Source organism: Rattus norvegicus, chromosome 8 (assembly GCF_036323735.1).
Source record: "Rattus norvegicus strain BN/NHsdMcwi chromosome 8, GRCr8, whole genome shotgun sequence".
Classification (NCBI taxonomy): Eukaryota; Metazoa; Chordata; class Mammalia; order Rodentia; family Muridae; genus Rattus; species Rattus norvegicus.
The window spans coordinates 18895471-18907642 of NC_086026.1; the positions used below are offsets into that span (position 1 = coordinate 18895471).

Here is a 12172-nt window from a genome sequence, read left to right on the forward strand (position 1 = left end):
GTAGTGCCAGGGAAATGTTAGTGAGCCCCTAAAACACAGACAGGAGCCAATCTGATACAACTCACAGCAAGGTCTTTATTCAAGCTAGCTTGGGTGACCCCAGCATACCGCCATGGTTTTGGTAGTAGGGAAGCCCTGAAGATCTATCAGGGCAAGGCTTTAAGATAAGCAGCAGCAAGTGTGTGTGTGTGTGTGTGTGTGTGTGTGTGTGTGTGTGTGTGTGTGTGTGGTAAGTGTGCAAGCATCTAATTGGAAAGCTACTATGGCCTTTAACATAATTGGCTGGTACTGGGAATCATATCATATCATACATAAACTTAATTTCTGCTCCCTTCTGCATTGGTGGCCTTAGGAAAGGGGTGAGCTTGTAACCTGGAGGTGGAGGTTTGCTGGGGGAGTAACTTGGAAACTAATGCTAGGTACCAGCCTGTTAGTTTACGTGAGCTCAAACTTAGGTCAGGTTCTCTAAAATGGAGTCTGAACTTAAAAGATTTGGCCTCTCAACAGCCTCAATATTGGATCCTCACTAGGTTATCCTGATGTGGTCCTTTGTCATGGAGATCCTGCAGCTTTAGATCAGTGACCAGTCCTTTCCCATACTCTGTTCACAGATAATGTAGATTTTAGGGGTGGGTCTGGGTGGTTCAATGTCCTTTTTCTTTCTTTTCTAAAAAGATTTTATTTATATAAGTACACTGTAGCTGTCTTCAGACACACCAGAAGAGGGCATCATATCCCATTACAGATGGTTGTGAGCCACCACGTGGTTGCTGGGAATTAAACTCAGGACCTCTGGAAGAGCAGTCAGTGCTCTTAACCACTGAGCCACCTCTCCAGCCTTCAACTTCCTTTATTACATTGTCTAGAACCACCTGCCCTGGGATGGTGCCACGCATAGTGGGCTGGGCCTGCCCACATTCATCATTTATCAAGAAAATGTTCCACAGTCATGCCCATAGGCCAGTCAGATGGGGGTGATTCCCAATTGAGGTTCCTTCTTCCCAGCTGACTTTAGTTTGGGTCAAGTTGACAGAAACGGACTAGCACACCACCCTCTTGTTTTGTGAGGCAGACTAGTTTGCTTTTTGCCTGAACTCAATTTGGCTAGGCTGGCTGGCCAGAGACAAGTAGGAATACACCCATCTCTATCCTCTTGGCAGTAAGATTACAAGCAGGCCACGAAGCTCAGCTTTCTATTCCTTCCTTCCTCCCTCCCTCCCTCCCTCCCTCCCTCCCTCCCTCCCTTCCTTCCTTCCTCCTTTCTCCTTCTCTCTCTGTCTTTCTCTGTGTATTTCTGTCTCTGTCTCTCTTTCCCTCTCTCTGTCTCTTTCCCTCTCTGTCTCTCTTTGTGTGTCTCTCTGTCTCTGTCTGTCCATCTGTCCCTCCCTCCCTTCCTTTCTTTTATGCAGGTCATTAGGGGATGAAGTTCAAGTCTTCATGGTTGTACAGTAAGCACTTTACTGAGCCGTGTCCCCAACCCATGATTGTGAAGTATTTTTATAAAAATCGAGGCAACTGGGATGTAAAAAAGTCTTAGGTTCATATTTCCTGGCTGTATAGCATAACAAGCAATGTGTAAGATAAAGAATGCAGCGATTTAAACTCCACCTGAAATCATTCTTTGCTTTGTTATTCTTCATCATTCAGGGCAGTAAAATTGGAGTGCTGGGGGAAAAGAAACAATAATGGCAACAGATCTGTCTACTAAGAACTTCCTGTGCAAGTGACTGTTAAGAAAAACAACCTGTTCTGTGTTTGCGGAGATGAGAAACAAACATTCAAAGTGAGTTTAGTGACAGGATCAGGATTGCTATGCAGGCTTTTCTGGCTGCCATCTCTCTCCATTTGACGCTGTTCGACACTGTTCTCCAGTCCCTGGAGAGGGTCAGGCACAGTTATATCACCCAGGAAGTCGGGTTTATAATCAACACAGTGCTAGAGCTGGGTCTTCCATTCAAGGGTTGGTTTTTCTTCAACATTCACAGTTTGGAAGACACAAGTTGAAGTGTTGAGTGATCATGAGTCAGCGTTTAAAAAGGCTGATAGAAACAGAGAAGCAATAGATGCATCCTACCATGAACCTTAAAGATATTCATGTTTGCCAAAGGTTTCATTTGACTATTTATTTTCCTGGCCTATTCAGAGAGGTACAACTAAGATCTCTTGAAACATTACAGAGATGAAAATAATTGCTTCTCATCTATCATTGCATGGAAAGAGGAGGAGAAGGGCTAAATCTTTTGAGGTTAACTGATGAACCAGCCTGCCTCCAACTTGAATTTGAAACCCACCTTATAGTAAAGACAAAATAGGTTCAATGCCTATTTATAATTAAATCTGTGTTTCTCGGGCTATGCCCCACCTGTAACCTTAATTACAAATGGTTCTAAACTGTTCTAGAAAAAGGAAAACATGCTTTGTTTCAAAAAGACTGTTATGACCACCTTGCTATAGCCACCTTGCACTGCTGTCTTTGTTTCAGGAGGTTATATGATCAACTTGCATGTTCTGCTTCTGTAACCCTGAGTATTTGCCTGCCAATACCCCATTAGAAACCCCTACCCCTGAACTATGAAAACCTTTCCCATGTCCAAGGCTGATCTATTGAACCCTATCTTTAGGGAGAGACAGCTCATGTATACAAATTTTAAAAAGCTTGTTTTAATTAATTTGGCCATAATGATTTGGGTCAGTGAACTTTCTCCTCAAATCTGGGGAATTAACATAATCAATCACATATTCATTCATCCATTGATAACTTTTCTACTTTATGTAGAACACAATTAGGGTAAGTTGATCTTGTAGGGACTATATGTTTTGGTAAATATTACTTGATAAATATTCTCTGTAATAAATTTGGTAAATACTCTACCCCACCTTAGTTCATCTAGTTCCTGTTCCCAAGTAAAGCCTTTATATTTTATAATAAGCCTTTGAGCTTATTATACCAAGCATTTGAACTGAGTAGATATCAATCCTCTATGCTATTTTGTCTACTTCCCTGTCAATAACCCTGAGATAACACTCGCCATTTTCCGCCTGAGCTGCCCCTATTCCAACAGGCAGGCCCTCAAGGTCATGCACTTCCATACCCATGAAAATTTCTTCCTCCTCCTCCATGTTCCTCTCTTCATGGGACCCCAAGACAGACACCAAGCCCAGGAACCAAAGCCCCACCTACCTCTCTTCTGCTCAACTACAGGCACCTTTTTAAATCAATCACAGATAATTTGGGGGTCAAGGCTTATTACAACAAAAGCTGGAATAGATAAGGATCTGCTAGTCTTAGAGCAAGCAGATCTTGGGTTGGATTTAGCATTTGAGTACATGCAGCATGAGACCAACCTGTTACAAATGTACTTACACAGTGTAAAGGCTTTGGAGCTGAAATATCTCCCACAAGTCATGTGCTCTAGAGGCTAGGTTGTCAACTGATAGTGTTATGGGAGGTAGTGGGAATTTTAGGTGGAGGAGACCAGTTAAGAATCCCCCTTAACAGCAGGCTGGAACTCCTCTCTCTTTCCTTCTCTCCTTTCCTCCTTGTCTCCTGTCTAGTCACTTTGAGATGAGCAGATTTTTCTATCACGTGTTCCCAGGTCCGATGTTCTCTTTTATCCCAGGGTCAAAAAACAATGGAGCCAAGTGACCATGGACTGGAAATCTTTGAAACGATCAGCCAAAACTAATCTTTCATTGGGCATACTGCAATGGAAAGCTAGCACACAAATTACTTCCTTGGTTCTATAGATTACGATTGTGTTTTAAAATCCAGTCATTGTTTTAAATTAAATCTAGTTTGTGAAAGCACAATTATATTTATCCTAGCAGGAGTGTTTAAGATTCTTTTATTTACATAAATAATCTTTGCATTTTTGTTTTCCAGACATGTGAGGTGGTTAAGGCAGAGTTACAATTAGAGAGATTCCTCTAGTACTGTCCTTCCTGTGCCCTGAGTAACATAAAGTCATGGTATTAACGTTCTCCCTTCACCCAGTTCCTGTCGCTTATCTCATTCCATCCCCACACTCCCTTCCTGCTCTGCAAGGGAATATGAAGGCGCACACAGGAGAGAAGTCTGTTCTCTATGTTGCACCAGGCATTCAGCAGTGTCTCTAATTCTTTTATGAGTTTAACAGATTCTTCCTCTTTCTCACTTCAATACTTAGTACGCCTTACAGGGTGGTGTCAAAGTGCTTATCAGTTACAGACACACTTCCCGGCCACTTTAACCCATACTCTTGTCACAGGAGGCCTGAAAACTTCAACTCCATTCTCACTTTCCTTTGTATAACGCTGTTTAGAGGTGTAAACATTAGAAATGTAATTTTCAGCGTTTTCCCTCCCCTCCCCCGGTGGGTGTTATTACCTTTCTCCTACCAACTACTTGTTAATGGTCTGCCATCCTTTAGTTTTCTTTCTTTAACAGTAACCATTTATTAAATTTGTTAGGTTGTTTATATATGCGCACCCATTGACTACAGCCTGAGCGCTTCTTAAGCAGGCATTGCTTTAGGCATTTTACATTTATCAACACATTCTGTGATGCTAACACACGTACACAGAAGGAAGCAAATGTAAACGCAAGGTAACTGGAGGCCGTGGAATCTGAATCTGCTTATCTTCACTGTGACCTCTACAAAATAGGTTCTCACATCACGTATGACATACGTTTCACTATTTCTAACCTCATCCTTAAATACTTTTACTCCTTAATCTCCCACCTCACCCCCTCATCCCATAGGCCGCCCACATTCCTCTCATTTCCCTCGAGTCAGCCGCTTCCAAGCCTTCACATCTTGTCTCTTTTCTTTGACGTACTGGTGTCCTCTTCCTTATGAAGGCTTTCCTTGTAGCTGAAAGTATCCACCAGACTCTTAGGCTGCCTCTCACTGGGTGGCCAGGGCGCGTGCGCACCGCACCGCTTTGTAGAGCCAAGGGGGCCCGACTCCCAACAGCCCCCGCGCGCAGTGCAGGCTGGGGGAACATGGCCGCTTCCGGTCTCGCAGTCTTCCTGGCGAGGGGTTGACAGCGGCTGCGGCCCTGCGCGCTCCTCCCTCTGCATCTCGCGCCGGCGGCCGCGGAGGGCGCAGCGGCCTCCTGTTCTCGCGCCATGGAGAAGAGCTCGAGCTGCGAGAGTCTTGGCGCGCAGCTCCCGGCGGCAAGGCTTCCCAGCGAGGACTCACTGTCCAGGTGAGGCCGGGGCGTATGGGGACAGAGACCGTGCCAAGCCGGGACAGAAGTCGGGAACGTGTGTGGCTGGAGATGCCAGGGCGTGCGGGAGGGAGGCCCGGGCTTGCGGAGGAGAGACCTGGGCCTGGAGAGCCTGGACCCGGAAGAGAGGGGAAGCCACGGGCATCCTGTGCGCGTATGGAGAGCCCAGCAGTGCAGTGTTTCCGCCTCTGGGCCTTTGATGTGAGAGGTGAAAATACAGTTTCTTCATGGCCACTGTCCCTCTAATTCCTGCTCATTTTCCCGTCTTGGATTTTGCTCCAGTTGTGCTTAAGAACGTAGCGTTTTTTAACTTTATCAGGAGTTCTGTTGTCAAGGACGTAACATTTTCATTCTTCTGCTCTAGTCACAGAATTTAGGGTCCAGCCCTTCACCAGAAAAGTGGCCATAGAGGACACTCTGAAACAAGCATGCTAAGATTTGAAATGGAGAGGGGACGTAGCCTCACAGAGCCAGCTTCCCAACTTAAACTATCAGTAACACAATGTCCATTATACGTGGTGTCGGTTTGGAGCACTCTTTAATTAACTGTAGGTAATAGCTTCATTATAGAAACTTGTTAGTTTAAATTTAAAGCTTAATGTGGGCAGCCAGCCACAGGTGATTCGAATGTACAGGCAAGGTAAACTGTTATTTCTACTTAGTGTATTAAGCGCATGACTAAATTATTTCAAGTTTTGTTTTGTCTGTCTACAAAGTACTAAGCACTAAAGCAAAGTGTTGGTGTTTGACTCTGGTAGCTCAACTTTTTTCTGCCCTGTCACTCCAAAGTTGTACTTTGTTTCTTTTTTGTTTTTATACAGATGCTCAAATAAGAAATTACCTTATTTGTTTTCATGTACTTGAAAGTGTCCTTTTGTGTATGTACTTGCATGAGTTCATGTGCACCACATGCATGGAGGAGTCCAGGAGGTGAGATTTCCTTAAACTGGAGGACAGGCAGCTGTGACCCTCATGTGGGTGCTGGGAACTGAATCCTGGTCCTCTGCCAAAGTAGCAACTGCTCTCCATTGCTGAGCCATCTCTTCAGCTCAGACTTAAATTTCTATTGAGTTTAGCTATGAGGAGAATGGCTTCTATTTGGTGGAGGGTGGAGATTATCTCCGTTCAGCAAAAACTTGGAAGTTTATAACTGAAGTTGATAAAGCCCTCATTTCTAATGGTCTCAAATGCTTCTATTATGAGATGAATTTAGTTGAGATACTGTTGTTTGAATAGTTAATTTCTGGGAATAACATAAATATGAAGGCAAACATATAACTCATCTCAGGGTCTTTTTTTTTTTTTTTCCGGAGCTGGGGACCGAACCCAGGGCCTTGCGCTTGCTGCTGTACCACTGAGCTAAATCCCCAACCCACTCAGGGTCTTTTTTTAAGGGTATACATACTCTGTTAAAGTTAGATGAAAGGTTTTGGGAAGTGTAGTTTCTGCTAAAATCATGTGGTCTTGAGGAATTGCATGAGTCAGTTTAGAGATGTCAGCTTAACTCTGCCTTCTGTGACAATATAGATCTGATATTTTTGGCTTCAAAAGAGGATTTGTTTTTCTTTATACAGCATTCAGAGTTTCTAATCAACTGTAGTAAGCAGGTAAGGGTGACTCTGGCTTGGTATTGCTCTCTTTAGGCAATTCCTGAGTGCACACAGGCAGCCCCCCGTCCCAGGATGCTGCAACAAAATTTACTTTAACATCCCGGTCATCTAGCTGTTCCTTAATTTTTATTTTATTGGTCTTTCTCTGATTCTTTAAGTTGGACTCTGGAATATAAATATAAGCAAATACCGACTGTAGGCCGGTTGTGAAGGCTCAGATAGGCCTGACCTTCAGCAGTATCTGTAATATTTTACTGCCTACATCTATTTTCCATCTTCAGGCTTCTACTAAGTTTCTGGGCACTGTCAAGTTTATTCTCAGTGTATGTGCTTGTGACAGCACGTGGCACCCTGTGTGGTCCTCACTGAGAGCATTTTCTTTCCTTTTCTGTGCACAGCCCTGTCTTTATTGAGCTTGCCATGTCCTCATTTTTTTCTTCGGACTGCTTTGACTCCTATTTTCTAATTTTCCCTGTAATTCATTTTAATGTCTTTTTTCTTCATAGATCCTCAAGCTATAGCTATTCTGGGTAACACTTCTTTGTCTCTTGTTATTTTGGTATTTATCAGTTCCTTTCTAGTTGATAAATTAATTAGCTAGCTTGTTAGTCCATGTCCCATATTTATGCCTAGCTTTCATTAAGCAAGAGGATGTACATACACTGAAGGCCGTTCACAACTGATTGCTTGTAGCCCAGTCTGGCCTTGAACTAAAATTCTTATGCCTCAGTCTCATGAGCACTGTAATTATAAGTGGGCACCATCTTGCCTACCCCACAACTTAATTGCATTTTAAAATTGTATGTTTTTCTTCAAGTTATTACCACTTGAAACTAGTAAATCCAGGGTTACGGTTTCTGTGAATTTTAATCATGGTCTTAAGAGGTAAAGAATTTCCAAATGCCTAAAGCATATGTTGTTGCAAAATCTCATCTGTTGTTTTAGCTTCAACATCCCTTGAAGTGATATGTTGGTAGGAATGTGTTTCCAGGTTTTTCCAGTAGTGATAGATTTATACAAAATCACATCCTTATGTATTTCCATCGAGACTTATGGTATGGTTTCTGAGACAGCTGGCCAGGACTAGTGTCCGAAGTTAAAGATTCAGGATGAGGTGACTGGCTGAGTGTCTCCCTTGGCATTGTTCTTATTGGCGCAGCGCCTTAAACTGATTGTATTGGCAATCTAAAAATTATTTTGAATTTTATTATTTCTAGACTCTAAATGAACTTTAACATTCTCTTATTTAAGACCCAATGTTATTATGAACTCACCAGTACTTTTATCAAGACTCTTTTTTGTTTTTGAGACAGGGTTTTTCTGTGTATCCCTGCTGTCCTGGAACTTGCTCTGTATGTAGATCAGGCTGGTCTAGGATCAAGAGATCCATCTTCCTCTGCCTCCCAAGAGCTGGAATTAAAAGTGGTGGCTGGAATTAAGCCATCACCACTAGCCTTACTGTCATGATTTTGTTCTAGTATGAAAGTTAATGCTGAGATTAAAACTGAGTTTGGGCCTTGTATTCTTTTTCTTTCTTTCTTTTTTTTTTTTTTAAAGATTTAATACACACACACACACACACACACACACACACACACACTGTAGCTGTCTTCAGACACACCAGAAGAGGGCATCCGATCTCATTACAGATGGTTGTGAGCCACCATGTGGTTACTGGGATTTGAACTCAGGACCCTGTTTCTTTCTTAAATCTAAGCTTTAAAGGAAAATTTCTGAGTATTTATTATTCGCAGCTATGAATAACATAGTCAAAAGCATAGACTCTAAGACTTTTCCTTATAAGATATATCACAGTAAGGTATACTTATAAAAAGTATTATCATGGAGAAATTATATGAGAGCATAAATAAACCAACCAAAGCAACCTGAATTGTCCCCAAGAAAAGGAAATAACTGGGCAGGGCACAGATGTCCAGAAGTCAGGAAGTTTACTTTGGAAAGCTGCCAAATTAATGCTATTGTATTAAAAACCACCAGAGCCTAAGATTGTATGTGATGTAGGGTTTTGAATAATGGACATTCTCCAGATTCTAGTGTGGAATATTTTCCATTTTTAGGGAAAATGGCTTTGAATATGTAAAGTACTTGCTATGGTTATGCCTTGTAATTAGATGAAATAAATACCTGAATGCTAATTACGGATCTGGAATGATTTTATAAGACTGATTCCTACAGGAAGCAGGTTAAAAGCGGAGCTCTAAAAAGTGATGATGTCGGGATTGGAGAAGTGGCTCAGCAGTTAATGGCTGTTCTTACAGAGGTCCTGAGTTCAATTCCCAGCAACCACATGGTGGCTCACAACCATCTGTAATGGGATCAGATGCCTTCTTCCGGTATGTCTGAAGACAGCTACAGTGTACTTATATATGATAAATCAGTGAAGTGATAATGTCAGGAGGTTCCTGATACTCAGAGTGTAAGAGACTGGAAGATGGCTCCTAATGGAGACCGTCATAATCAGTCCCTGTCCACACTGCTAACTGGGCTTAATGCCACCCACTGGTGGGAGACCTCTGAAAGTGCATGCTGTCCTCGGTGAGTGCTCAGGACCCAGGGCAGGCCCCTCACAGAGTGTTGCTACTGTGAATAACCTTGAGCTCTTTGAATACTTTTTAGTCTAGATTAAGTTATGTCAGATACAAACTGAACTCTAAAAATATGCTTTAGTATAACCCCAGTCCCCCGTCTTAAAACTGTTGTGAGAAATTCTTATTTTTTTACTTTAGGTTTTCAGCTGCCTCTCTCTCTCTCTCCCTGTCTCTCTTTTCGTGTGTGTGTGTGTGTGTGTGTGTGTGTGTGTGTGTGTGTGTGTGTAGGTTCACAGCTGTGTTTGGGCCTTTATGTACTGAATTGTTGCCTAGGTCCCAGATGTTACATTTTTATTGATAGTTTAGTTATGGTTTGCAATGCTCGTGCTGGAACTCAGGGCTTCATGAGTGCTAGGTAAGTAGTGATCCATTGAGTTACACCTAAAGTTGGCATTAGACTTAGGGTTCAACAGAAAACCTGAACTGACGGTGACTGGAAACAACATTTGTTTTCTTTTCTCATATAAAAAGCCCTCAGAGGTGGTGCAGTTGTGATGTAGTGAATCTAAGTACCAAGGACACAAATTCTTCATGTGTTTACATTCCAAAGTTACCATGTGAGCCAACATCAACATTGCAGTTAGAGCCCGCCATTAAAATTTCAGGTAGAGGGACAGTTCCTCTCTTTAAAAGACATGGAGGTGATAGGTTGCTTGAAACCTACTGTCTGGTTGCCTCTTGCAGGAACTGTGGCCATGACTAGCTGGAAGGCAGTCTAGGATCAGTGTAGACTGTAGGCTCTTCTCTAAGACGTTGTGCTAAGGCAAAGCTTGGAGGTTTTGGCTTAAGGAATAGGAGAAAAAGAGAGACAGACAGTATAGGAGACAGACAGTAGATTCTTCCAGTCACAATTTAACCATTTAAAAGCAAGAAACATGCTCCCGTGGTGCCCATGTAAGCTGGAGATACCTCTGGTTGCCAGGCAGTAGTCACAATAGAACATGAGGGCTGGTGTGCTGCAGCAAACCAGGAAACTTGTCAGTACCTTCAACTCCAAATTATGTGCTTGTGTATTGTCTTGGCTATTTTTTTCTTTTTTTCTTTCTTTTTTCTTTTTTTCTTTTTTTTTTTTTTTTTTTTGGAGCTGGGGACTAAACCCAGGACCTTGCGCTTGCTAGGCAAGCGCTCTACCACTGAGCTAAATCCCCAACCCCTATTTTTTTCTTTATAGTCATAGTCTCAGAGTCTAAACTGGAAGTGGTACTTAGCACTTGCTGGGCCAGGAAGAGTTGGACAAGCAGAGACCAAAGACTAGGCAGCTATGCTGCACTTTTACTTCAGAGACCTCAAGGGATCCCAGGGCAAGGTAGTGGAAGTGGTGGTCTTGTCAGCTACTGCTTCCTCCTCTCCAGTTCCAAACCGTCTGCCTATGCATTTACTATGTTAGTTTATCAGTACTTCTGCCAACATTATGTTTGTCTTTAATTCTGCCCTAAAACAATAAAAATCCAGAGAAATCAATGTTGTATGAATCTTTATATTACCTAACTTAAATATTTCTTAAACTTGGGGGGAAAACGTTGTATGTATATGGTATGTGTATTGTGTATATGAATGAGGACACATATGCTATAGTGTGTGTGTGTGTGTGTGTGTGTGTGTGTGTGTGTGTGTGTATACAGCCTTGGATGTTGGTCTTTGCCTTCTACCTTGTCTGAGGCAGGTCTCTTTTGTTTGCTGCTGTGTATGCCAGATTGGCTAAACCGTGAGTTTTCCTAGATTCTCCCCTGTCACCACCCATCTAGCTCTAGGAATACAGGAACTACAGATGTCCCTGGCTCTATTCGAGTTCTGGGGATATGAACTCCCATGCCCATACTTGAAGCAGATGCTTAACCCCCTGAACCATCTCCCCATTCCTAACTTAAATACTTTAGGAGTGTGATTTCAAACATGAGGAGTTGAGTATTTGAGTGGGTACGTGTTCTGTGGACTGATAAGACCATTGTTCATCAGGCTGTAGGATTCCACAGGTACAAATAACAAATCTGTCCAGTACCCTCTCTGTAGGAGTCCTTTTTCTGATGACAGAAAGTGAGCACTTGCTCAAGCAGTTATGTGTCAAACTCACTCCACTTGTGTAAGAGGAGAGTAATTGACCTGTGACAGGCAGGCCAGTTACTGTGAGCCGTAGTTTTCTTCACCTAAGCAGAGGCCTGTAATGGTCAAAAGTAAAACATTAAGTCTTCTCTTCCTAATATTAGAAAAGCATTATTTCATCATATCAAAGGAGTAGCAAAAATAGAAACACCCAGGCTAAGTTTACTTGCCATGTGATAGTTGTTAGAGCAAAGTTAATAGGGATAGCATACAGTGTGATGTGAATAATGCCCTGAACGTTTGCTGTGTGCTCACGGTGACACCGCGTACGTATGTGCTGTTCTCACATAAGGCTGTATAAGCAGACAGAATCACATTGTCCACTGATAGAGAGGACAATTGAAGATTGGACTGGACTGACATTGGAGTCCAAGTCTTTCTGACTTCAGGATCTGTGTGTGACACAGAAATGATTGCGCCTGAAGATTAGGTGCCTGGGTGCAGGCAGCTTTGCAGTTAGAGAGCAGTTCCTGTACAGATTGATGCCGGTCACGAGTGTATTCCTGACATGTGCCCTGTGGAGCGGTGTAAGGCATGTTAGTGAACTGAGAGTTTTCTTTAGCTCTGAGCAGTTTGTTTTTCATACAGAAAGAAAGATGACTGGTGATGTATAGTTTTATGTTTTGACGATCACATGAATCA

The 12172-nt window shown here is 42.6% G+C and overlaps 1 protein-coding gene across 3 annotated transcripts in view; it reads left to right on the forward strand.

Moving 5' to 3' along the window:
• The first annotated feature begins 3832 nt into the window (after nt 1-3832).
• Mtmr2 (myotubularin related protein 2) overlaps nt 3833-12172 on the forward strand; it is a 50465-nt gene continuing 42125 nt past the window's right edge. The window contains exons 1-2 of one of the 3 annotated variants that reach the window (XM_063265326.1): nt 3833-5190; nt 9018-9175. Coding sequence is in view for 1 of the 3 variants with exons in the window: in NM_001108123.1 (NP_001101593.1) it covers nt 5111-5190 (80 nt within the window). In the remaining 2 variants the exon portion in view is untranslated. Of the gene's footprint in view, nt 5760-9017; nt 9176-12172 lie in introns of all 3 variants that reach the window. The other 2 variants (XM_039081339.2, NM_001108123.1) reach the window with 2 other exon arrangements.